Raw genomic sequence first — 25948 nt, 5'->3', positions numbered from 1 at the left:
ATGGGGAAGCCGCACCTGCCCTTGTCAGGAAAAAAGGGGGAAGGGCCCAGGAACCCTCAAGTCTGAGAGGCTGATATTCTGGTTCTCTCATCGTGTGACTTATACCAGTGACCCCTATCTTCTTGGGGACAAGTCGGGAAGCCATTCTCTTGAAGCAGGTTTTCAGACAACTATGAACTGATCACAAGGTGACAGGATTTTAGGATGTGCATTTGTCAATTCCCAGTTATTATCCAGGCATGTATGTGTATGTGTGTGTATGTGTGTGCATTTAAGTTAATGGGACTCCTAGAATCATTGGCTAATCATCAAACCTTACGTTAATCAATATTTATACTCTCTTCTGTTAGATTTCTTTTAACAGAATAGCTTTAAAAGGTACCCGCATCTGACGTTCTGAATTTCACCTCCTGTCTCTTTTCCTCATGCCCCACTTGGCTTTCTTCAGAAGCTGCAAGGGAGCGGTGAAAGAGTTAAGTGAGCAGCAGCAGGAGGACGAAGCAAAGTTCTACCGGATTATAAATGGTCTGATCTATTCCTTGCCATCACCTGACCTCCCCCAAGCATGACTGTGGGATATTGACCTCAGGACCCCCACCTCCACCCACCTTGGGGGTCTAGAAGAATGTGTTGAGAGCGATGCCTGCAAAGCAGCAGCTTCATGTGTCTGACTGCCCACTGCCTCATCTCAGCTGCCTCTGGATAGGATTCTGGCAGCTCCTGGCCATACTATTCTGTTGCATTGCGCAGGCTGAGCAAAAAGAAGGGAGATGTGTTACTGGGCAGAGCGAGCTCCAGACATGCCAGACATGCAGGGACTGTCCTATAACACGGAACTCAGCCGAACGTGGAGATATAGAGTAAGGGTGATGGGCTTTTGGGCACTAGAAAGAGTACAGGCCCTTCAGCTGTTCACTTCTCACCTCACACAATGGCTATTTTATTTGCTGCGGATCCTCGCCAGTGTTAATCAGACCTGAGCCTACTAGTCTCCAGCTGCCAAATTATGGCTCCCGATGGTCACTGGCAATTGACTTATCTGATCTTTCTTATGCCAGGTCTGCTACTTATTATTGAATCCCAGACCAAGGGTCTTGAACAAGAGGAGAGAGGGGACTTCTGAATTTTCCTGGGGTTTCTTGCTCTTAAATCCAGACCTGATCATGAGTGAGGGAAGAGGGCAATGTGAAGAGGACCGCCCTAAAGGCCAGGTGGCTTTCTGGCAGCCAGGTGCACAGCTAGCACTTTCGATACTGAGCCAGTCTCCAGCCAATAACCTGTCAAAAGCCAGCTTGAAGGCAGGCTTTTCTGAGGTTGAGAGTTCTAAGTGACCCAAAGCCCACAGAAGGAGAGGGTCTCTGGCCCTGATGTCACCACTCCAGTTTGGTTTTGGAGGACCAAAAAGGAGATGATTGCTTTTATGCTCCTGGGAACCTGGATGGATCTCGGCTGATTACCAAGCAGTCTACATTGCTTGCACATAACTAGAAGCTGCTCCAGCCCAGAGCCACTTCCATTTTTACCTCCCTCTCTCCCTTCCCCGTGGACAGCAAAAGGAAGACATATCTTGGGTTGCAAAGTGGGAGGCAAGGGGCTAACATAGCTATGTTCTAATATCTTGGGCTCTCTTCGAGACCAGGAGGCTGCTTCTGGCACCTACAATGTTTCTAGCACCAGGTGCTTGGTGATTTAGGTCACCCCTGAACCCTATCTAAGCATGAGGGGCAGGCTGGTACAGGGGAAAGAGCACTGGGAAGGGAGTTAGCCGACTTTTTCCAGCTCTGCAGCTAACTTATTGAGTCAAATCAGTTTGGATTTAACAAAGCTGATTTCTTTCCTGCAGGAATTCCAAAAGCCTTTGACATATATTATATACAATTCATCTCCAAAAAAGAAATACAAACAGTAGTTCCTAAACATATTTGACCATGGGGCCCGTTTTGAAATTGAGTAACCTACCAACACCTTTCTGTACAGAGTTTGTGAGACGCCAAACTAGAAGTGACTACCATTGCACTTCAGATCCTGTGTCATTGATCTGTTGCTTCTCTCTGGTTCCCAACAGATCCGAAAAAAGGAAACGGCATTCCTGGGGGGAGGCCAGAGAGACCAAACAGTGGTGTGACAGAATGGGTACAGGAACCCGAACCTGACCCTGTCCTTGGGAAGTCCCGGGCCTCTTTCTCTTCTGTGAACTAGTCTTTATTCCTAGAAGAACCTGTGATCTGCTCTTGGCTGTCCAAATAAGAATAATGCTCTGAGTATGAGTGGCATTACAAGGGCCCCTCTGTTTCTGTCGTGTTCTCAAAGACCCCACTTGTCATACAGGGTCTCATTTCTTTCTTGGCTTCAGGACCCCACTAGTGGCCAAGTGTGATGGGGGCCTTTGCCTGCCTGGTCTAAGGGCAAGTCTTGAGCATGGATGGAACTAGTGTGGGCAGGTGGCGAGTTCCCCTGGCTGGGATTTTCTCTTTTTTGTTTGCAAAACACTGTTAAAAGATTATTGCCTCCTGTATTGCTGAGGTCCGACTACAGTGTCTGCATTTGATGGAGGTAGGGCAAGGCCTAGAGGGGGCCTTTGCCCAAAGGTGAGCAAAACACTAATAAGAATGTGAAAACTAGCCACTCGCAGACATCTCACTTGGTTATCTGGCAGGGAAGCAGGGTATGTGGGTAGGCAGAGGGATGTGACGCCCATCTCTCAGGCCTGTTTTGAGGAACCTGGAGGCTCTCAAAGGCCCACCTCTCAGTCAGACAGTGCTGGAATGTCAAGGAAAATGGGAACAAATATAATCAGTTCCTGGGTCAAAGGCATTTAGAAAGTATGTTCTCAGGCCCTCCATTCTGTTCTCATCAGGAACCAAGGCTGAGAAGGAAGATGAGGCAGGAGGGGGACGAGTGTAGCAGAGCACTCTTCCCCTCCCAGCCTGGATGGTGTTAGTCAGAGAACAGGCTGGCAAAAGACTTCCTCAGGTTGCGGATGGTTTCGGCCTTGGCCTCGTCTTCACTTGGGGTCCCACGCTGGGAGGTGTCGGATGTGCTGAGGCTGTTAGTCAGGGACTGAGATTTGCTGAAACAGAAAGGCAAGGGGGTTGAGGAAGACAAGGCATAGACTATCAAAGAAATGGGTCTTGGGGGCTTGCCTGTGAGCCAGATGGGCTACCCCAATCATCCTAAGGTTATTAAGGTCAGAAACCAGGCATTCCAATGCTTACATGATGTTAGGTACATTACACACATCATTTGCAAGGTGGTTATGTTCCTCATTTCTTAGGTTCAGGAATAGGGGCTCACAGAGTCAATTAACTTGCTCAGGTCCTCACAGCAAGTAATGGGGGAGCACCCAGAGGTCACATTCTTTCCATTATGCCAGGCTGTTGAGGCAGCAGGCATTGCTGGAGTAGTAGCTTGGCTGCTCTCCTGCCTGTGGGTACAAACCCACTTTGTAAACTGCAATGTGCTGTATCAACATCAGGTTATAGTTATTTCCAGCACTAGTTTAGGTATCAGGAGGCCTGTATTCTAGAACCTTCTCTGCTCTTTGATGTCTGTGGCCTCGGGCAAGGAACTTACCTTCTCAGGGCTTCCTTTATCTCATCTGTAGAGCCAAGGGTTCGTCCTGCTGACCCTCAGGCCTCTTCCAGCTCTGACATTCTGGACTTCAATTCCCATCTCTTCTCCAATGTCTTTATGGCCAATTCTGCCCCCCCACCCCCTTTTGGAATTCTTTTAATGCCAACTTTTTGAATGGCAGGTGCCATTCTGAGTGCTTCCCAAATGCCAGCCTGTAGCAACTGCTTGCTGAGCACTTCCCCGTGCTAGGGGACAGGGGTGTAAGATGAATATGATTCAGGCCCTGCTTCGGGAGGCTCACAGTCATAGGAGGGGAGGCAACAGACATAGGAAGAGATTATGTAAATGTGTCAAAAGTTTAAGAGCTCTGCATGTGATGCCGTCATCACATTAAAAACTGGGGACTTTAAAGCAGGGACTGTCTTTTACTCCTTGCTTCTTACCCCTCAGAGAGTCTTACCTAGAGCAAGGCACAGAGTAGGTATTTGGTGAATACCCGCTGACTTGAATTGAGCCAAATTCTTCAAAGCAGTAAGTCAGGAAATTTACGTGTTTTTAGCTAGAACACTGTAAGGTCGGTGACCAAACCTGGTTTAAGGCCCAGAGCCCTTGTCTGTCCTGTGATTAGCTGGACTGATCTTCTTATGTGGTGACAGGCTGTACACAGATAAGCCTCTATGGTGCCAGCAGCATTCTAAGCACCAACTGTACAGAAACTCGTTGCAATCCTTATAATAACCCTGTGGGGTTATTGTCCCCATTCTGCATGTGAGGAAATTGAAGCACAGCGAGGTTAGGCAACTTATGTGAGGTCGTATCATTTTTTTTTTTTCTTTTTTTTTTTGAGACGGAGTCTCGCTCTGTTGCCCGGGCTGGAGTGCAGTGGCCGGATCTCAGCTCACTGCAAGCTCCGCCTCCCAGGTTTACGCCATTCTCCTGCCTCAGCCTCCCAAGTAGCTGGGACTACAGACGCCCGCCACCTCGCCTGGCTAGTTTTTTGTATTTTTTAGTAGAGACGGGGTTTCACCGTGTTAGCCAGGATGGTCTCGATCTCCTGACCTCGTGATCTGCCCGTCTCGGCCTCCCAAAGTGCTGAGATTACAGGCTTGAGCCACCGCGCCTGGCCGGTCGTGTAGTTTTTAAGTAGTAGAACTAGGATTTGAACCCAGACAGTCTGACTAGAGTCTGTGCTGTCAGCTGCTATTCCATATTGCCAGGAGGGCCATTTGCTAGTGTCTGTCAAACTAAAAATACATTTATCCTTTGATCCAACAATACCGTGTCAGGTTATTTTCTCTAGAGTGAGTCTTGCAACTATGAAAGTGTATGTTAAGATTTATTAATTGCAGCATTATTTGTAAGATCAAACCAAGTTTCTATTTGTGGTGGATTAATTAGATAAATTATAGCACAACTGTACAGTGGAATACTATGAGACCATAAAAAATAAAATTCCAAGGAACTGGGTGCTCCAGGATTTATTATTAAACATGAAAATCAGTGAGCAGAATGGTGTGAAGAGTGAATACTCCTGTGTGTGTAAGAAAATGAGGGCGAGGAGCTGAACATTTTTATTATTTATGCAAATATTTTTTATTTGCATAAGGAAGCACTGAAAGGACACATAGGAACTAACAAAAGTCATTTCTGGGGAACAGGGCAGCAAAGCATTGGATGAGAATCGGGGAGCAATGAGGCTTTTCAATATACATCTTTGATATCTTTTATTTATTTACTTATTTTTTGAGACAGAGTCTCACTCTGTTACCCAGGCTGGAGTGCAGTGCCACAATCTCAGCTCACTGCAACCTTTGCCTCCCAGGTTCAAGTGATTCTCCTAGCTCAGCCTCCCAAGTAGCTGGGATGATAGGTGTGCACCACCACACCCAGCTAATTTTTGTATTTTCAGTAGAGATGGGGGTTCACCATGTTGGCCAGGCTGGTCTCGAACCCCGGACCTCAGGTGATCCACCCACCTTGGCCTCCCAAAGTGTTGGGATTACAGGTGTGAGCCACCACACCTGGCCTGATGTCTTTTAGATCGTTGAACCATGTGAATATATTACCTATACAAAAAAATAGTTGTTAACGTGATCTGGACTGGATGTCCTGAGTTTAATCCCAGCTCTTTTAGTTATTAACTGGAACCTTTGGCAAGTTATTTAATCTTTCTTTGCTACTCATCTGTACAATGGGGATAAGAAATAGTTATTAACTCCTAAGCTTGTGAGAACTTAAAAAAACCCAAGTAAGTAAAGTGCTTGGCACATAGTAAGTGGACAATAGCTGTTAGCTATGAACTGTGATGATCAACATTTGGCCTTGAAGAAAGGTAGAGCTTTCCAAAGAACAGTTACTTGGGACCTCTCTTTAGGACCTCAAACCAAGAGATGGGCCTGAGGGGAAACAGGATGTATATGTGTATTGTGATGGATGGCTTACAAAAATGACTGCAATGATTCCTCTTGTCCCTGGAGCCTGCCCTTTTGAGATGTGACTTCATGGCTCCTCCCACCAAGAGCTTATTTCCTACCTCTTGAATGTGGGTTTGGCCCTGTGACTTGCTTTGGCTAAAAGCATGTGATAGAATAACACTTCATAACTCCCAAGGCTAGGCCTCAAGAGGCTTTGCAGCTTGTACTCTCTCCCTTTTTAAAAGCAGTTCTACCATGTGAGAGAGCTTGGCTTAGCCTTGGGGAGGATGAGACCCCATGGAGAGAGAGAGGCCCCAGCTGACAGCCAGCACCAGCAACCAGATGTGTGTGTGAGGCCTTCCTGGACCATTCAGCCTCAGTGAAGCTGCCACATGACTGCAGTTGTATGAGTGATCCCAGGAAAGTAGGGTTGCCAGATTGAGCAAATACAAATATGAAGATAAATGTGCATTTCAGATGAAAAGCTAAGACTTTTTTTTAGTGTAAGTATATTCCATGCAATGTTTGGGGCATACTTACACTCACAATCATCTGTTTTTTATCTGAAATGTAAATCTAACTGGGTATCCTGTGTTTTATCCTGTAACGCTGTAGGAGACACCAGCAGAAGAACCTCCCAACTGAGCTAAATTCAGAACAAACAGCTGAACCAAAAAATTACGAACAAAGAAAATGATTGTTTTCTTCAGCCACTAAGTTTTGGGGTGGTTTGTTATGCAGCAAAAAATAACTGATATGTGTATACATGGAGGGTCACAGTGGTGTCTAATCTATACTCTAACCTTGTTGGGCCTCCCCAGCAAATTCCATCCTCTAGTCTTGTTTTTACCTATTTGAAGTCTAGAAAAGGCCTCGTTGGGTCTTCCTTTGTCTCCAAGTCCCTAACCCTGAATCAGCCAAGCTCTGCCTACACCCCAGCTCGATCCTATACCTTTTCCAATTCCCAAAGCACTTACTTGAGATGCGGATGGGGTGGTGCTGGCTTCTTGGACTCTTCACTCTGCTGGGAGGTGCTACGGCCCTGCACAGGGGGCCGGGGCTGTGAGGTGAGGGTGGCACCTGGCTTGGAGGCCTGGTTTGGGGAGCTGCCACTGGATGCCCGGGATAGCTGTGGAGAGCCTGGTGACCTTTGCTGCTGTGGAGATCCGGACTGGGGGCTCAGGGGCTGCTGGCCTTGTGGGGAGAGCCTCTGCTGGGAGGGGCTTCCAGATCTCTGGGGCTGAGGAGACTGAGCTTGGCGAGGGCCTCCTAAAGGGCCAGAAAAAAAAAGGTTCATTTCAATTTTTTTCTTAGGATAGATATGGCTGTACACAAGTAATGTTGCTTCAAGGATGTTCATTACAGTGTTTCTTATAACGGTGAAAAATTGAAAGCCGTATAAACACCTAACCGTAAGGAAGTAATTAGGAACATTAAGATACATCTGTATAATGGAATATGCTGTGGTATAGGATGTGGCTGACTAATATTAAATGACATAGGATACTGTTAATAACATATGCTAAATATACTGCTGAACAAAATAGCTTAGAATACAGTACATATGGTTTTATTTTGGCACATATGTAAAAACATATATAAAAAGGACTGGAAGATTGTACACTAAAACCAGTGTGTCTCAGACTTTAATGTGCATATGAATCACTGGGGATCTGGTCAAAATAAAGATTCTGATAGAGTGGGTCTTGGGCTGTGTTATGGACTGAATTGTGTTCGCCCTGTCCCAATTCATATGTCAAAGCCTTAACCCTAACCCTCAATGCAATTCTATTTGGAGATAGGATCTTTAAAGAGGTAATTCAAGTTAAGTGAGGTGATAGGGTGGGGCCCTAATCTGATAGGCCTGGTGTCCTTATAAGAGGAGAAAGAAATATCAGGAGTGTCATGTACGTAGGCACAGAGGAACAGACACACGAGGATACACAAAGAAGGCTGCCATCTGCAGGCCAAAGAGAGAAACTGTACCAGAAACCAACCCTGCCAGCACCTTGATCTTGTACCTGCAGCTTCCAGAACTGTGAAAAAATGTCTGTTGTTTAAGGCCCCCCAGTCTATGGCATTTTGTTATTAAGGTGGCCTGAGAAAACTAATACAGGCGGGGTCTGTGATTCTGCATTTCTAACGGGTTCCCAGCTTATCCTACTTTGAGTAATGAGACACTAAATAATCATTAAAGTGGTGAGATTATGAAGGATTTTAATTTCCTTTTTCTTTTTCTTCTCACGGGTATTTTCCACACTGAAGATGTATTTCTTTGGAAACAATGACAAGAATTAACTCTTACTTTTTGGGTTGCTCTCTCAACTTTTCCAAGAACTTTTAAAAGCAACATACCACTTGATCTAGAGAGGTCAGTAGGGAAGATACTACTCTTCTCACCACACAGAGGTGGAGACTGGGTCTTATTAAGGTTTCCCAATTGGAAGAGGAGCCACAGAAAGCTCAAAGAGAATCTTGGTTTCTCTCTGTCACCGCACAGGGCACACAGGCTTTCACAAGCAAGCCAAGGGGCATCTAAGCTTGGGGATGTTGTAGCCACTCAGAAATGACTTTGAGTAGAATTCCAAGGCCCCCAACAATCAAGGTGCACTCTCCTCATCCTCAAATTCTGGGTGTCAGGGCTGTTGATGGTGAATTGCATTTTGCCAAAGCCGACTGTCTGCCTGCTGATCTCTTCTCCCCGTGACATGCTGCTGCCGGGGGAGAGTGGGGTTGGGCTGGGGTGATTCTTGCCACATTTTTTTGAGAGCACTACAGGCACATTAGGAGACTGAAAACTAAAAGGAGCTGTAACCCATCTCTGTGACTCTGTAACAATGGGGCTTCTACTGAGCACCTATTATGGTCACCAGCTTTAGGACTGGGCAGCCTCACAACAGCTCTGTGGGTTAGGCATTATTTTTCATCCTCTACCCCCAGCCATGGGAGTGCTGTCCCTGGAACTCTAGAGACAGCCAAGTGTAAAATTATACATTTTCTAGTAGGCACATTTTAAAAAGTAAAAAGAAATAGGTGAACATAATTTTAATAGTGTGTGTGTATATGTATATATAGGTATGTATGTATATACATAATTTTTTATAGAAGAGATGGGGTCTCTGTCACCCAGGCTGGAGTGCAGTGGCATGGTCACACTGCAGCAGTGAACCCCTGGGCCACCCTCCTGCCTCAGTCTCTAGAGTAGCTGGGACTACAGGCCCAACACCACTTTTTCATTATTATTATTATTATTATTATTATTATTATTTTTATTGTGTTGAAACAGTGTCTCATTTGTCGCCCAGACTGGAATGCAGTGGTGCAATCTTGGCTCACAGAAGCCTCTACCTCCTTGGGCTCAAGCAATCCTCACAGCTCAGACTTCCGAGTACCTGAGACCACAGGCACATGCCATCACGCCCAACTAATTGTTTTGAATTTTTTGTAGAAACNCCTCCTCGCCCGGCTAGTTTTTTGTATTTTTTAGTAGAGGTGGGGTTTCACCGTGTTAGCCGGGATGGTCTCGATCTCCTGACCTCGTCATCCGCCCGTCTCGGCCTCCCAAAGTGCTGGGATTACAGGCTTGAGCCACCGCGCCCGGCCTTCATTATTATTATTATTATTATTATTATTTTTGTAGAAATGGGGTGTCGCTATGTTGCCCAGGCTGGTCTTGAACTTCTGGCCTCAAGGAATTCTCCTTGGCCTCCCAAAGTGCTGGGATTACAGGTGTGAGCCACTGTGCTTTGCCCCATTTTTACAGAGAAACTGAGACCCAGATATATTGTGACTTGCTTGAGATGTCACTACGAATAAGGGGACAAGTCAAGATTCAAACCTCGATCTCTTTGACCCCAAAGCCCTGTCTTCTTTTTCCTTTATGAAAACTGCACCACGCAGGCTCCTCTGAGTCCTCACAACATCTTCTTTGCTAATTAAGAAAAGGCGGCTTCCTTCAGCGGAAGCAGCTCTGAGCCAGATGCCAAGGGGGCAAGGACTAGATTTCAGCCTCCCCTAGCAGATGCCACGTCAGCTGAGCACATTCTCAGAGGACATGCCACCTGTGTAACCTCCATGACCTCTCCTAGCAGATGCCACGTCAGCTGAGCACATTCTCAGAGGACATGCCACCTGTGTAATCTCCATGACCTGTGGAGTCTGGTGGCCCTGACTCCACACCAGCACCAGGAGCCTCAGATCCTGACTTGAGCCTTTCCATTAACTCGCTGTGTGACCGTGGGTAAGTCACCCCCCTTCTCTGGGCTTCCGGGCCCTCGTTTGTAAAATAAGGCCATTGGACTGTACATCAAACATCCCTCCTGATCTGAACATTTCTGTGAGGTTGCGGAACACTAAATTGGATTACATTGTGGTACCAGTTTAGCATCTGATTGTATTACATGGCTTTGATTCATTACCTCTTTCATGATTGTATATCCCAGTAGATGGGAGGTCACATTTATTTCAAACACCTCTAGGGCCAACCAGGTACGTAACTAAATAAAGCAGGCAAATATATGAAAAGTAATGTGGCTTTCAACAATTTTCCCACTTGAGATAAAAACATTCCAGAGAACTATTTCTCTCTTTTTTTTTTTTTTTTTTTGAGACGGGGGCTCGCTCTGTCGCCCGGGCTGGAGTGCAGTGGCCGGATCTCAGCTCACTGCAAGCTCCGCCTCCCGGGTTTACGCCATTCTCCTGCCTCAGCCTCCCGAGTAGCTGGGACTACAGACGCCCGCCACCTCGCCCGGCTAGTTTTTTGTATTTTTTAGTAGAGACGAGGTTTCACCGTGTTAGCCAGGATGGTCTCGATCTCCTGACCTCGTGATCCGCCCGTCTCGGCCTCCCAAAGTGCTGGGATTACAGGCTTGAGCCACCGCGCCCGGCCGCTGAGAACTATTTCTCTAAAGAGGTGCAAGCATACAGAACATAGCAATTACCCCTCACTGTCACTATAGAAGTGAGGAGTAGGGCTGGAGGCAAACGCAGGAGCCCCTAGGAACCCTTGCTCTGATCAAGGGAGCCGCTGTTAGTAACGCCAGTAACGCTGTTAGTAACTGCTGTTAGCAACGCCCGTGTCGCTGTATAGAAACACAGGCCCATTATTTCTAGAGCTTATGTGCTATCAAGAGATGCTGGAAATCTAGATGTTTAAGTAACACCTCCTGATTTTTTTTTTTTTTTGAGACAGAGTCTCGCGCTATTACCCGGACTGGAGTGCAGTGGCGCGATCTCAGCTCACTGCAACCTCTGCCTCCCAGGTTCAAGAGATTCTCCTGCCTCAGCCTCCCAAGTAGCTGGGATTACAGGCGCCTGCCACCATGGCCAGCTAATTTTTTGTATTTTTAGCATTGACAGGGTTTCACCATGTTGGCCAGGCTAGTCTTGAACTCCTGACCTTGTGATTCGCTCCCCCCCAGCCTCCCAAAGTGCTGGGATTATAGGCGTGAGTCACTGTGCCCAGCTCACCTCCTGATTTTTAAATGTTGGTTACTTTGGGTTTTCTAAACCCACCGCAGTTCAAAGAAAACATTTGCTTTCTACTTTTATCTTCAGTTTTCCCTGACTCGCCCCCCTTCCCAGGTTGATATCTTAGAAAATCTGGATACCCGTTCATTAATTCAGTAACTCTTTGTTGAGTCCCTATCATACACCTGGGATTTATCAAGAGACACTGTAGTTACTGGATTCAGAGACCAGAGTGGTAACCATTACCACTGCCCTAGTTATTTCTTTCAGCTTCTTGGCAAAGCAAACAATTTAATATTTTTTATATGAGCACATACATACACAAAATATTGACATATATAGAAAGTATTTGCCTAAGCACAGAAATGAAGCTTATTAAAAGAAAATTTCACTTTTACTGAGTTGAAATGAATAGCAAGTTCAAAATAATAATGTGATTTGGTAATTGGGGAACTCAATGAAAGTGTTGTTTTTAATTAGCCTTGTTATTTTTAATCTGAGTGTTAATTCACTGGGCATTTTCTTTAATTACCTTAATTGGTTTTAAATTGATTGTTTTTCAACTCACTAAAAGTGTGTTTAGCCTCATTTCCCTTAAAATAATATCTCTTTATCAAGCATGTTTTACTCTGGGCCAGAGAGGAAATCAGAATACAGTAGCTCTCTGTTTTAAAATGGCTCTGTTCAAATGTGCTTTTAAAAAGTAGGTCCCAGGGCAGAGGGGAAAGGAGGGTGTGGGGCAGAGGTACAGCCAGGAGACTGGTAGGGAGAGGAATATGTAGTTTTGGAACACTTATTACTACAGAATTATTGCTGGGTAAGGGGGCACTGTGTTAGTTATAAGGATGGTTAATAATAACCAAGAAAAGCAATATGGATAAGACACACATTATTAATAGCAAGCATTATGTCATAGTTATTAATAGTAAATTATTAGTAGTAAGAACTAACACCTTCTAAGCACTATCTCTGTGTCTGATACCTTGCTAATTGCTTCACCTGCATTTACGTGGAAGCTGTTATTTCCTCCTTTACACTGAGGAAACTGAGGCCCTGAGAAGTAATGTGACTTGCCTAACGCTGCAAGGACAGTGAGACACGGAACTGGATTCAAACACACTAGATCTGCCTGAAGGAGAATACTAATGTGTATTTATACAGGCACACCTTGTTTTATTGTGGTCCATTTTATTTCAATTTGCAGATACTGTTTTCTCTAAATTGGAGGGTTGTGGCGACCTTGCATTGAGCAAGTCTGTCAATGCCATCCTTCCAACAGCATGTACTCATCTGGTGACTCTGCATCACATTTGGCAATTGTCACAAATTTCAAACTTTTACATTATTATTATATCTGTTATGGTGATCTGTAATCAGTGATCTTTGATACTACGATTGTATTCGTAATTGTTTTGGGGTGCCATGAACCACACCCATATAAGACAGTGAACTGGTTGGGTGTGGTGGCTCGCGCCTGTAATCCCAGCTGTTTGGGAGGCCAAGGCAGGTGGATCACGAGGTCAGGAGATCGAGACCATCCTGGCCAACATGGTGAAACCCCGTCTCTACTAAAAATACAAAAAAATTAGCTGGGTGTGGTGGTGCATACCTGTAGTCCCAGCTACCTGGGAGGCTAAGGCAGGAGAATCTCTTGAGCCCAGGAGGCAGAGGTTGCACTGAGCCGAGATTGCACAATTTTACTCCAGCCTGGGCAAAAGAGCAAGACTCCATCTCAAAAAAAAAAAAAAAAAAAAAAAAAAACAGTGAACTTACTTGATAAATATGTGTGTTCTGGCTGCCCCATTTACCAGCCATTTCCTGTCTCTCTTCTTGTCCTTGGGCCTCCCTTTCCCCTAGACACAACAATATTGAATTTTGACCAATGAATAACCCAAAAATGGCCTCTAAATATTCAAGGGAAAGGGAAAGTCACTCATCTCTTACTTTGAAATAAAAAACTAGAAATGATTAAGCTTAGTGAAGAGGGCATGTTGAAAGCCAAGGCAAAATGAAAACTAGGCCTCTTGCACCAAAAAGTTAGCTAAGTTGTGAATGTGAAGGAAACGTTCTTGAAGGAAATTAAAAGTGCCACTCCAGTGAACACACAAATGATAAGAAATCAAAACAGCCTCATTGCTGGTATGGAAAAATTTGAGTGGTCTGGAAAGAAGATCAAACCAGACACAACATTGCCTTCAGCCAAAGCCTAACTCAGAGCAAGGCCCTAACAACTTTCAGTCCTATGAAGGCTGAGAGAGGTGAGAAAGCTAAAGAAGAAAAGTTGGAAGCTAGCAGAGGTTGGTTGGCGAGGTCTAAGGAAAGAAGCTGTCTCCATAACAAAAGCTGCAAGGTGAAGCTGCAAGTGCTGATGAAGAAGCTGCAGCAAGTTATCAGGAAGATCTAGTTTAGATCACTGATGAAGGTGGCTGTGCTAAATAGATTTTCAGTGCAGATGGAACAGCCTTCTATTGGAAGAAGATAATATTTAGGGCTTTCATAGCTGAAGAGGAGAAGTCAATGTCTGGCTTTAAAGCTTCAAAGGATAGGCTGACTCTCTTGTTGGGGCTAGTGCAGCCGGTGACTTAAAGTGGAAGCCAGTGCTCATTAACCGTTCTGGAAATCCTAGGGCCCTTAAGAAGGATGCTAAATCTGCTCTGCCTGTGCTTTGTAGATGGAAAAACAAAGCCTGGATAACAGCATAGTATTTACAATATGGTTTACTGAATATTTGAAGCCTACTGTTGAGACCTACTGTGCAGAAAAAAGATCCTTTTCAAAATATTACTGCTCATTGACAATGCATCTGTCCACACAACAGTTCTGATGGAGATGTACAAGATAATTTTGTTTTCGTGTATTTTAATACAACATCCATTCTGCAATTCATGGATCAAGGAGTAATTTAGAATTTGAGATCTTGGCCGGGCACGGTGGCTCAAGCCTGTAATCCCAGCACTTTGGGAGGCCGAGNAAAAAACAAAAAAAAGAATTTGAGGTCTTATTACTTAAAAAATACATTTCAGCTGGACGCAGTGGCTCATGCCCGTATGCCTGTAATCCCAGCACTTTGGGAGGCCAAGGTGGGTGGATCACGAGGTCAGGAGTTCAAGACCAGCCTGGTCAACATGGTGAAACTCCATCTCTACCAAAAATACAAAAATTAGCTGGGCATGGTGGCGCGTGCCTGTAATCCCAGCTACTTGAGAGGCTGAGGCAGGAGAACTGCTTGAACCAGGACCTGGGAGGTGGAGCTTGCAGTGAGCTGAGATTGCACCACTGAACTCCAGCTTGGGCTACAGAGTGAGACTGTCTCAAAAAAACAAAACAAAACAAAACAAAATTTCATAAAGCTATAATGGCCATAGACAGTGATTCCTCTGATGGATCTTGGCAAAGGAAATTGAAAACCTTCTGGAAAGGATTTACCTTTCTAGATGCCATTAATAATATTTGGGATTCATAGGAGGAGATCAAAATAACAACATCAACAGGAGTTTGGAAGTTGATTCCCGTCCTTATGGATAACTTTGAGGGGTTCAAGACTTCAGTGAAGGAAGTAAGTGAAGATGTGGTGGAAATAGTGAGAGAACTAAAATGAGAAGTGAAGCTTGAAGACGTGACAGAATCACTGCAGCCTCATGATAAAACTTGAATGGATGAGGAGCTGCTTCTTAGGGATAAGCAAATAAAGTGATTTCTTGAGATGTAATCTATTCCTGGTAAAGATGCTATGACGATTGTTGAAAAGACAACAAAGGATTTAGAATATGACATAAACTTAGTTGATAAAGCAGCAGCAGGTTTTGAGAGGACTGACTCCAAGTTTGAAAGAAGTTCTATTATGGGTGAAATGCTATCAAATAGCATCACATACTGAAGAGGAATCTTGTGTGAAAGGGTGAGTCAATTCATGCAGCTAACTTCACTGCAGCCTTATTTTACAAAATTGCCTCAGTCACCCCTTGCTTCAACAACCTGTACCCTGATCAGTAAGCAGCCATCAGTATTGAGGCAAGACTCTCCATCAGAAAAACGTTACTATTCACCTAAGGCTCAGACGATTGTTAGTAATATTTTATAATTAAGGTATGTACTTTGTTTTTTTTCAGAGATAATGCTATTGTACACTTAAGAGACTACAGTATAGTGTAAACATAGCTTTTATATGCACTAAAAAATTTGCGTGACTCACTTTATTGTGATATTTACTTTATACTGGGGTGGTCTTGAACTGAACCTGCAATATCTCTGAGGTATGTCTGTACACTGTTGTGTACAATTATACAAGTTCTCTTTTCTTAAAAATATCTTCTGCTTTTCCAGAAAGAGAAACACAGATGAGAAAAATGAATGGGGCGTTTTATCTAAGACCTGTGGAAGAGGAAGCCATTCCGGTGGCCAAGGTTGACTTTTTTTCAGGAAGTAATGAATCTGTTGCTTTTAATAATAGTGACTTGGAAGGCCACAACATGACAGTAATTTTTGGTATATATAGTATACCACTATAGTATATATTTTTTTTTTTTTTCTTTGGGAGATGGAGATCTCCCCTCTATTGCGCCAGGCTGGAGGTGCAGTGGTGCAATCTCAGGCTCACCTCCAACCTCCCGGCTCCTGGGTTCAAGTGATTCCTCCTGCTCAGCCTCGATAGCTGGGATTACAGGTGCACAGCCGCCACACCGGCTATTTTTTTTTTTTTTTTTTTTTTTTGTATTTTTAGTAGAGATGGGGGTTTCACCATATTGGCCAGGTTCGTCTCGAACTCCTAACCTCGTGATTCGCCCACCTCGGCCTCCCAAAGTGCTGTGATTATAGGCATGAGCCACCGCGCCCAGCCTCTGATATGTTTTTAAGAAGATCCTTAAAAGACTGCAGCGAAACTGCCTGCTTTGGTTTCTTGGTGCACAGGTGCTCTGAAGCTCCTGCTGGTGCTCGAGCAAGTGTGTTCAGGAGGTTTTGATTGTAAGAGAGGATACGGGGCGGATTTCTCTCAAGACCTGCAATGCAAGGATACCAGAGCAGCTGACATTCTTTGAGAAAGTTAGCTATTGCCATGATTGCTTTTCGTCTTTTCATCAATAGTTTGTCCGTTCTCTAATAAGTGGTGGAAGGCAGTAATGCTGCAATATATTCGAGGAGGAATTTCAATGGCCAAGGTTTTATAGATCATGTTCCATTTTTCTTTCTTTCTTACTCTAGCTGGTTGACTCACAAATCTATCATCAGGCACCACACATTGCTATGAATAAACACTTTCTAGAAGGTCTGAAAGGCCAGACTTGTAAATCTACTATTTTCTACCTCCTTGGGCAAAGCCTCAACATTTACCTTGCTGTAAAAAGGCTCACACCTGTAATTCCAGCACTTTGGGAGGCCAAGGTGGGCGGATCACCTGAGGTCAGGAATTTGAGACCAGTCTGGCCAACATGGTGAAGCCCCATCTCTACTAATAATACAAAAATTAGCCAGGCATGGTGGTGTGCACCTGTAATCCCAGTTACTCAGGAGGCTGAGGTGGGAGAATCACTTGAACCTGGGAGGTGGAGGTTGCAGTGAGCCGAGATTGCGCCACTGCACTCCAGCCTAGGCGACAGAGCAAGACTCTGTCTCAAAAGGAAAAAAAAAAAGGAAATACTGACATTTATTTTCCCAGCCATCTCTGGGAAAATAAAAGTGAGAAAATAGGTGGGACATTCCCTGGCACAGTGCTTGGTGCATATTAGGTTCTTAATAAATTAACCGTCTATTTCCCTTCTCCTTTCTAGACTTTTTAAAGAAGTTGACCAACCCCATAGTCTCATTCATTCTATGGATAAAGTATTCAGATGCATTTTCCCAGAGCCCCTTGCGGGAATCACATGTGGATCCTCAGTGCGTTTCAGCACCCTCACTGCATGCTTTCTCGCAGTGGCGCGTCTGGGGTCGTACCTTGCGGAGGTGGACGTGGCTGGGGCTGTCCTAGCTGAGGCCCGAGCTGGGCCTGCCCTGGGGATTTTGCTGATTTAATCTGTGGAGCCTAGAGCAGAAGAGAAAAGAAGCCTTTTACTTCCTGGGTGAGAGGGCAACATTTATGAAGATCTTTTTATCATTGAGAAGAGACTTGTGCACATAAAGTGTACAGTTCTGGAGTGTACAGTGTAGTAAAGTTCTGTATGTGTAAACATCGGTGTAACCACTGTCCAGATCAAAACATAGGCCATTTCCCACGATGAAGCCTGCCTCATGACCCTTCCCAGACAGCAGCCCTGCCAGTATAATAACTATGATTCTGATGTCTGTTATCATAGATTACTTTCTATGGGGAAATCTGGGGTGGGAGGTGGAAGCTTGGGGACTTGCTTTTACATAAAGCTGGGGAGCTGGCAAATTCTTTGGATAGCAGTCTGGTTCTGGTAATCCATGGTGGGAACTGTGGAGGGGAGGAGCGACGTGAGAGCTCATCGAGGTTGGGGGAAATGGGAGACACAATAGCGTCCATTGACTGGTTCCCTGGGAGCACACAGAGGGCTTGTGTGTCCATATGCTCTCGCACACGCACGCACACACATCCCGCTCAGGCCCAGCACCGAGGGCACAGAAGGAACAGCAGGCAATCATCTCTCCCCGCAGTGCCCAAAGGCCAATTGAGACAAGACTGTTCTCCCCAGGATGGTGAAGAAGGCAGGGGGCCCCCGAAAGCCTCCTAAATTCACCCACTGGGGCAGGCTGTGAAAGCTCTCCCTGATGTCTGGCTTTCACCCACACCCCCATTCCTTCTCCCCAAGGTGGTTTCTTCCTGGGGGTATCTCCTTTGGGTCCAGGGGATCCCCATTTCCAGACAGCCTGGCATTTCTCATGGCTATAAAGTCTCCTTCGATCAGGAGGGTCTTACCCAAGGTCTCAGGGGCGAGGGCGCTGTGCCTCCTGGCATCAGGAGCTGGCTCATTTTGGAGACAACAAGGTCGGCCATCAGCTGTTTGTCCTCTTCCACATGCTCTCCAATGAGCGGCATTGAGCTATCCATTACCTGTGGGGAGGAAGGGAGAGCTGAGGGACCCCCATGCCAGGAGAGACTGGCGGTTGGGCATCACACCCCAGAAGTGGGGACTCAGGGCTCAGGACAGAAGTGACCACCAGATGGCGATGTCCTCCATGCAAACCACCTCCAGCTGGGACTGGCCGGCAGAGACACCAGTTCGCTTCGGTTCAGTCTAAACCACTCCCTGGATGTAGTTCAATTCAGCCCACGTTTGCTGGATGACAGCAATGCGACAAGGGCCAGGGAGCCTCTGCTGACCTTTTCTGTGCTTTTCTTTGGGGAGCCACTCTCCGTCCCCTCCTTTCTCACCCTGGCCCCGTCCCAGGGTCAGGTCTGGCCACCTCTCCTTTGGCCCCAGCTCAAGGCTTTCCACAAAGTAGAAACAGTAAAGGTGGGGGGCTTGATCATGACAAAAATACGACACGGGCTGGAGTTGACCCAGGGTTCAGAGGAAAGAGGGAAGAGGAAAGGTCTGTTTTCCGGGTCCCTGGCAAAACACAGGTGGGAGGGAAACGCGTTCCACAGGGAGCTGGGCTGTTCTCAAAGTGCTTCTATGGGGAGGAGCCTGAGGGATCCTAGTTTCCCCTTCTGCTCTTTTTACAAATAGAGCAACTGAGGCTCAGAGATGGGAGGGGACTTGCCCAAGGTCACACAGGCCAATGCTCCACGTGATTCTCTGGGCATGGGAAGCTATGGGAGGTCTGGAAGTGGTGTCTTTCAGGCCTTGTCACCCTCTCTATTCCACTGCAGGAGTTGGTGGCCTGCATTCACCCACACCACCCCATCAGACTCACCGTCTTGTCTCCCCTGTTCCCGCCGTCTGGACTCATTAGGGTTTCTCTCTCCTCGACATTCCTAAGTATTCCCTCTACCCACTCCTTACCTGGCCAACTCCATTTCATCCAACAGGGAACAGCTAACTAGGTCTTCCTGGAGGAAGCCCTCTCTGATGGTGCAAGCTCTGACGAGCCACCTCACATCTGTATCCTGCCGTCCTCACCTGGTTTCACACTGGACAGCTTATCCACAGCACTGTTACCCCCTGCTCACTATGTCTCCACCACCAGACTGGGAGACCCCAAGGTGACGGATGGACCCTGTGTCCTGCTAAACAGGTGTGCCCTCCATAGACACCTGTTTAGTGGAGGAATAAGAGGCCCTTGCGATAAGCCCGGCTCATAAGGATAAGGATAATGGGAAGCGCCGTAATTTATCGGGCACTTTGTATGTGCTACGCACTATTCTAAGCATCGGGTGTGGAGGATCTCTCATGAACCTCAGAATAGCTTTTGAGGCAGGTACTATTATCCTCATTGTAATGATGAGGAAGCAGAGGGTCAAAGAAGTGGCAAGGTCAAGGACACAGCACTGGCAACCCATGGTCCTCCCACTGCAGCAGGCTAATTCCCAGCAAGCATTGGAACAGCACAACAGCGTAGGAACTGGGAAGAGGGAACGTGGGTTCCAGGCTTGGCTTCTGCTGCGGACTTGCTCTGTGATCTTGGTCAGAGTTTCTTTTTCTCTATGGGCCTTTTTTGTTTTTCTCAACAGTGAACTGAGGGATCTGGGCAGCTGCTAAGACCCTTCCAGCTGGGACTTGTAGGGATCTGTGAGTTTAGCACCCACTTTGATTAGGAAACTGAAAAGCTAGCTTAAGAATGTGAATACTGCTTCCAGCAGGGTCCTGAGCTCTGCGCACGTTGTACCTGGAACTGAGGTCTCCTGGATCCCAGTGCCCCGGGCAGGGACAGTCACTCAGTCACCACTGGCTGAGCTCTGACTGTGGAGTCTGCCCCGAAGGTACACAGGCGTCCTGCACCCTGCCTGTCCTCTCTCCCCCTGCCCCTGCCCACCCCATTTTATTCTGGTCTCTGTTTCCTACATTCCCTGCCACAGAAAACAGCCACCACAAGGAACCTGAGGTTCGTTTTGGAATTCCCCACGGTACACACAGCCAAAGGAAGTGGCCGCTCTGGTCTCCCCCGGGAAACATTTTCCAGTAGGCAATGCCATTCCCCGGACAAGGTCAGAGAGGACAAGTTCAAGGGTCTTTTCCCCCGAGTATCTGACTGTGAGCCGCTTCTTCCCAAAACATTTCACACACACTTTCAGTTCTCACCGTAGAGGTGGCTGAAGAAACCAGTGTTTTGGGACCTCTTCTGCCTTTTTTCCCCCTTACTGGGGAAAACACCTTTTATATTTTGGTAACAAGTTTCCCATCTCCCCTGACCCCACTCCAAACGCAAAAGCAAAGGAAACAACGCTGGAATGTTTCTGCGAGGAAAAAAAGTCTGAAAAGCTATCTTTCATTTTCCCTCTGGAACATTCTCGGGAGACATTGTTTCCTGTTTTTTTGAAGTCCAAGCCCCACTACTTTTACTTTTTTTTTTTCCTATGTGAAAGGACTTTCATCCCCAACTCTCTGAATGGCTGAAGGCAGGAAGCCTGGGCCCACGAGCACGGATTCTTTTTTTTTTTTTTCCCCTAAGAGAAAGCTGAGACCCGGAGAGGGAGGGCTTCACAGGGGACAGAGAGACTGCTGGTGTAAGAGAGGAGCTGGCCTTTGGGGGTCAGGGGAGTCCAGGGGCTCTAGGAGACAGGGACCCTGTTCTCGTGTTTGCGGTTGCACTGTGTCCACCTGGCTTGGGGACTGGCTCCCGGAGCAGCGGCTCAGTGGATACATAAATGAGTGCTTGTGTGCCAAACCTGGGTTCGTGTCTGGTGGTCCCCGTGAGGGGATGCAGAGACAGGAGGACCTGGTGGGGTCTGAGGAGCTGCTGTGCTGGGGGATCTTGCCCCACCTCTGGGCTGAAGCTCCCAGGAAGGTGGAGGATGAGCTCCTCCAGGAAGCAACTGTACAGGTCAAGGCATCTGTTCCCAGCCTCTTCCATGGCTCCTCCAAGTAGGGGCTACTTGGGGAATTTCAGGTTTGGTGGCAGCCAGAGGGAAGGTGTTTGCGGGCCTTGAGAGGAGAGCTGTTCTCAGAGTGGGACTGGGTCTGCCAGTACAGACACCGCTCTTCCTGCTGGAGCTTCCTGGCCTCTTTGGGGAGGAGAGAGGGGCCATGTTCATCCTGGACTCCCTCCTCCTACCTCCAAGGCCTGGGCGTGAACACCCTCCTGGCATGACTGGGCTCCCACCCGCTGAGTCACCTGGTCCTCCTCGGCCGTGGGCTCCTGGGGAGTGAGGCAGACATGAGGGACGGGAGGACCGGCTGGCTCCTGTGGTCACCCCAGCCATGTGCTTTCCATTAGCCGCCCATACCCCGGGGAGGGGACAGCCACAGGGCTCTCCCTCACGTGTCCTGGCCTTGTGTCAGCACCGCCTGTGGAAGGAGGGGGCTGAACGCGGCACTGGAGCTGTGAGTGTGGAGATGGGAAGTTATGGAGGACTCTGAGGCCACAGGGGCCTTTTCAGGGGAAAGCAGTGGAGAGCCACGGGGCATGGCGTGGGGGGCAGGGAAGAGGAGTTGGGGAGGGGACGGGAGGGCTGTGGGACCATGAGAGACACCAGGAAGACATGGAGGAGAGGTGGGGGGTGGTGGGATACGGTAAGCATGGAGAGGAAGTGGCGGTCCTGGGAGGGCTGTAGCACGGGCTGCTGGAGGGTCTTGAGAGAGATTCCGGAACCCACAGCCCCTCTGTGAACCCCCTCTTACCATTCTGCTTCCCTCCATCTTCCCCTCTATTCACACCCCTGTACCATTCCATCCCCCTTCCAAATCCTCAATGCTCTGCCACTGTTTCTCACCCTCTCCCCTGCCAGCCTGCACATCCCATGTCTATCAAGTCCATGGCTGTATCCCCAGAGCCACACCCATGCTTAGCCCATGGGAGCCCCCTAAGGCTGTGTTTGTTCAATGAACAAATGATGGACTGTCTGCATGGTGACCAAGGAAGGGTGCCCACTTTACATGCTTGGACACTGAGGAAATGGAAGGGGCCCTATGGGACAGTATCTTGCTGACCCTTGGCCAGATGCCCTTTCCCTTTCCTTAGGCCTGTGGGTTGGGGAGGTTGTTAAACCTCGTGCCCTGAGGTCTCTCGACTGAGTTCCGAGTCCCCAGGCATGAAGCCTTTCGATGCCTCTGAGGGTGGGAAGGAGCCTCCAGAAGCAGCTCACTGAGGCCTGGGCTGCGTGTGCCCTGGAGCCAGGACACAGCTGATGGTGCCAAAGATCATGCAGGGATTCCCTCCCCCTGGCACGCCTGCCGGGCTGGACCGGCCAGGAGGACTGCCTGCTTCATCCCTCACCTCGATGATGTAATCTCTGCCATCCTTGCTGTGGACGGCCTTGACGGCACAGATGTCCAGGCCGCCAAACATTTCCGAGCAGCTGTCCACCCACAGCCTGTACCTGCAGGGACAGATGGACAGACAGTGAAGTGGCCTGGGAAAATGGGGAAGGGGGTGGAGGAGAAAAGTGGATTCACATGGAAAAACAGACAGGGAGAGACAGTGATACACACATCCAGACAGAGATGGAGAGGGACAGAGAAGCAGCAAGAGAGACAGAAAGATGGAGAGCGTCAGAGTCTAAGACGCAGAGACAGAGAGGCAGGGAGAGAGGCAGGGACACAAATGACAGTGAGAGAGAGACCCAGAGAAAGAACACGAGAGAGCCAGGAAGGAGGGGAGAGAGGCAGGGTGAGGGAGCGAAGGAACCGGAGTTGGGATAGGTCTCCCCCAAACCCAGGACTTGCTGGCTCTGCAGTAATGGGGAGCTTGCCCTGCCCCCATCCGGAGTCATCCTGGACACCCAGTTACCCCTGTGTCCCTTTTCCCTTGGGAAAGCTGCTCCAAGGGCTCCAGAAATCCCTCCAGGCTGCCCTTGCAGTCCCAGCCCTGGCCAGACAAGAGGCTGTGGAGGACAAAGGGTGCATTTTTCCCGGGCCCGGGGCGGGTGGGCTGGGGAGACTGGCTGGCTGCTTCTGCCTCGCCCAGGGGGCCTGGCCCTCTAGACCCACTGCTTTTGTTCCCTTTCCAGCCACTTGATGTCTGCAAGGCCAGTTTGCTTTGCTGGGGACAGATCTCAGCGCTGGACTTTGACCCTGCAACAAGGGGGTGGTTGTATGTGAAGAAACTGTCCGGGCTTGCGCTTAGCTTCCCCTGTGGGCTGGATAAGGGAGTCACAGGGGACTGTGACACAGGGAGTCAGTGTTCTTGCTTCTCACTCTCCAGGGTCACACAGGGCATGCCTACTCTCACATCGCTTTGCGTGTCTGAGCCATCAGTGCTGGGACGAGGAGGGACTGAGACTGGAATGTTCTTAGAACGGATTTTCATCTCATCCACCAAAGCCTACTGAGGCCCAGAGAGGGAGGCTGGCTGGTCCAGCCCACACAGTAAGGCAGTAAGAACACCAGGATCACCTCGATCTCCTTGACTCTCAGTCCAGTTTTTTCTCATTCAGCTGTAGCATGGAGCATGTGATATCATCAAAGTAAAAGGAAGGATGGAAACTCACATCCATGGAGCTCCCGCTATGTTCCAGACATTCTGGGCCTGGGGGCTGACTCCTCATCCCCTCGGATCCCAGCACAACTCTATGAGGAAGATTTTAACCCGTCTTACTAATGGAGGAAAAGGCTCAGAGAGATGATTAAGTGACTGTGCAGCTTCCAAACCTAGATCCTGTCTGATTCCAGATTCCAAGCAAGCCACCCTTCCTCTCATTCTGAAGGTGCCCCAGAACATCCATTCTCACTCAGCATGGGAGACCAGGGACCTACATTCTTGCTATTAATTCCTTAATACTTTTGGCGAAGCCTCTCCCTCTTATCATAAAATGGGAAAGCCTAGATCTGATTCTGGTTGTACCTCAGAATCACCAGGAGAGTTAAATGCACAAACAGCCAGACTTGGGGCTCCGCCCTATGTTAGAGTAATTTCTATAATTTTTGAAAGCTTTCCATGTGATTCTGCTATGTGGCCACGTTTGGGGACAACCTTGGGTCCTTGGAGCTTGAAGAGTCTTCTGGAATCACTGATCAGGGTCCTCGTTTTCGGCCCCAGTGGCTGACTTGTGGGCGCCACACACTTAGGGTGAGCTGTGCCCTGAGACACACTCATAAATCAGGTATCTTCTCAATGGAACGTGGAAATTTGAGCTGAGGTCCAGAAGCAGCTGTTTGCAGAGGCTGTTTTGAAAGGATGAACCTTGGGGTCCCCTGCTGGCTGCACCCCATAGGACACAGGCATACCAGGGTCTAGGAAGGGGCTAGAGGCGTACAGCAGCATGAGAGTGCTTAGAGAATGGGGGGCCCTGCTCTCCTCCTGCCAGGTGGGACTAGCACCAACCGAATGACATCACTGGTTTTGCCCAGGAGTCAGGCCACCTGGCAAGCAGGCAAGCCAGGTGGAGGGCGGGGTCAGGCCCTGCGTATGAGTCCCTGTATGGATTTTGTTCCTGTGGGGATAGGACTGGGGAATCTCTCCAGCCCAGACCCTGGAGTCCCGCCTGTGACTGGAAAAGGGAAAGTGGATTCCAGGCCTGGGCAGGCCCACTCCCATGGTAGGTTCCTCCAGGGATGGCCCATGCAACCTGGGATTTGGCAGAGCCAGGGATAGGTGGCGTGCTGGGGACATCTGTGAGTGGCTCAGGAGGCACTGGGGAAGGCTGGGCTCACGTTCGGGAAGCGCCATAGAGAAGACGGCCACGACTGTCCCGTGAACACCTGTTGGGGGAAGGAGGTGACTGCCTCAGCCACATGATTCCGTTGTGTCAGGTCATGAGCGCAGCCTCCAGGAGACTCATTAGCACAGGTGGGTTCCCAGGCTGAAGGTGGCAGCTGCCCCCTGGGGTTGATGGGAAGGGCAGGTGCGCCTCCCTGCCAGGGGCTGGTTCTGAATTAGGTGCTGCACAGCCCTCTCTCATTCAGTCCTCACACCTGCACCCTGACTTGGGTATTACTGCTTTCATTTTGCAGTTGAAGAAGCTCAGAAATGTTCCTGAACATGCCCAAGGTCACACTCCGTCTCTATTGCTGTAGGGGGTGGTCCCACTCCAGTCTCCAGGGGTGCAGACCTGACATAGGCCTCCAATCACAGCGTTGCAGTGTCTTGGGCCATAGTGATTGGTTCAGGGATGGTCACGTGACTTAAGCCAGGCCAACCAGTGCATATGGCTTAATTTCAGGCTTTGGTTGAGATTATTGGGAAAGAGAAATTTTCTTTCTTTTGAACCTGACACTGTGAGGATGAAAGCCTGGAGCCACCGTGTGCCACCATAAAATGAAAGAGTGTCCTGGATGAAGCCAACACCGAAAGAAGCTGAACTAGGGTGGGCAGAGAAGGAGCCTCCAGGCCTTACCTGACACTGTATATCTGGAGTCGTCAGTGACATGGGCCAGTAAATCCCCCTTTTTGTGCAAACCAATTTGATTTGTGTGGTAGCCCTTGCAACTGATACAGAGTTCTTAGAGGGAAGGATTGGATTTTTTCATCCTTTAGTGCTCAGCAGAACATGGCCTGTA

At 48.1% G+C, this 25948-nt stretch overlaps 1 protein-coding gene across 1 annotated transcript in view; it reads right to left on the bottom strand.

Annotated features, from left to right (window-relative positions):
* Positions 1-2799: 2799 nt before the first annotated feature.
* The window catches only part of SYN3 (synapsin III), a 502974-nt gene continuing 479825 nt past the window's right edge, over positions 2800-25948 (bottom strand). The window contains exons 9-13 of the mRNA XM_017880821.1: positions 22728-22830; positions 18328-18462; positions 17385-17472; positions 6965-7256; positions 2800-3070 (exon numbers count right to left, since the gene is read on the bottom strand). Coding sequence (XP_017736310.1) covers positions 2938-3070; positions 6965-7256; positions 17385-17472; positions 18328-18462; positions 22728-22830 — 751 coding nt within the window. The 3' untranslated portion in view covers positions 2800-2937. The remainder of the gene's footprint in view (positions 3071-6964; positions 7257-17384; positions 17473-18327; positions 18463-22727; positions 22831-25948) is intronic.

This window comes from Rhinopithecus bieti, unplaced genomic scaffold, assembly GCF_001698545.2.
Source record: "Rhinopithecus bieti isolate Rb0 unplaced genomic scaffold, ASM169854v2 scaffold_12783, whole genome shotgun sequence".
Classification (NCBI taxonomy): Eukaryota; Metazoa; Chordata; class Mammalia; order Primates; family Cercopithecidae; genus Rhinopithecus; species Rhinopithecus bieti.
This window is presented reverse-complemented; position numbering and strand designations above follow the sequence as displayed.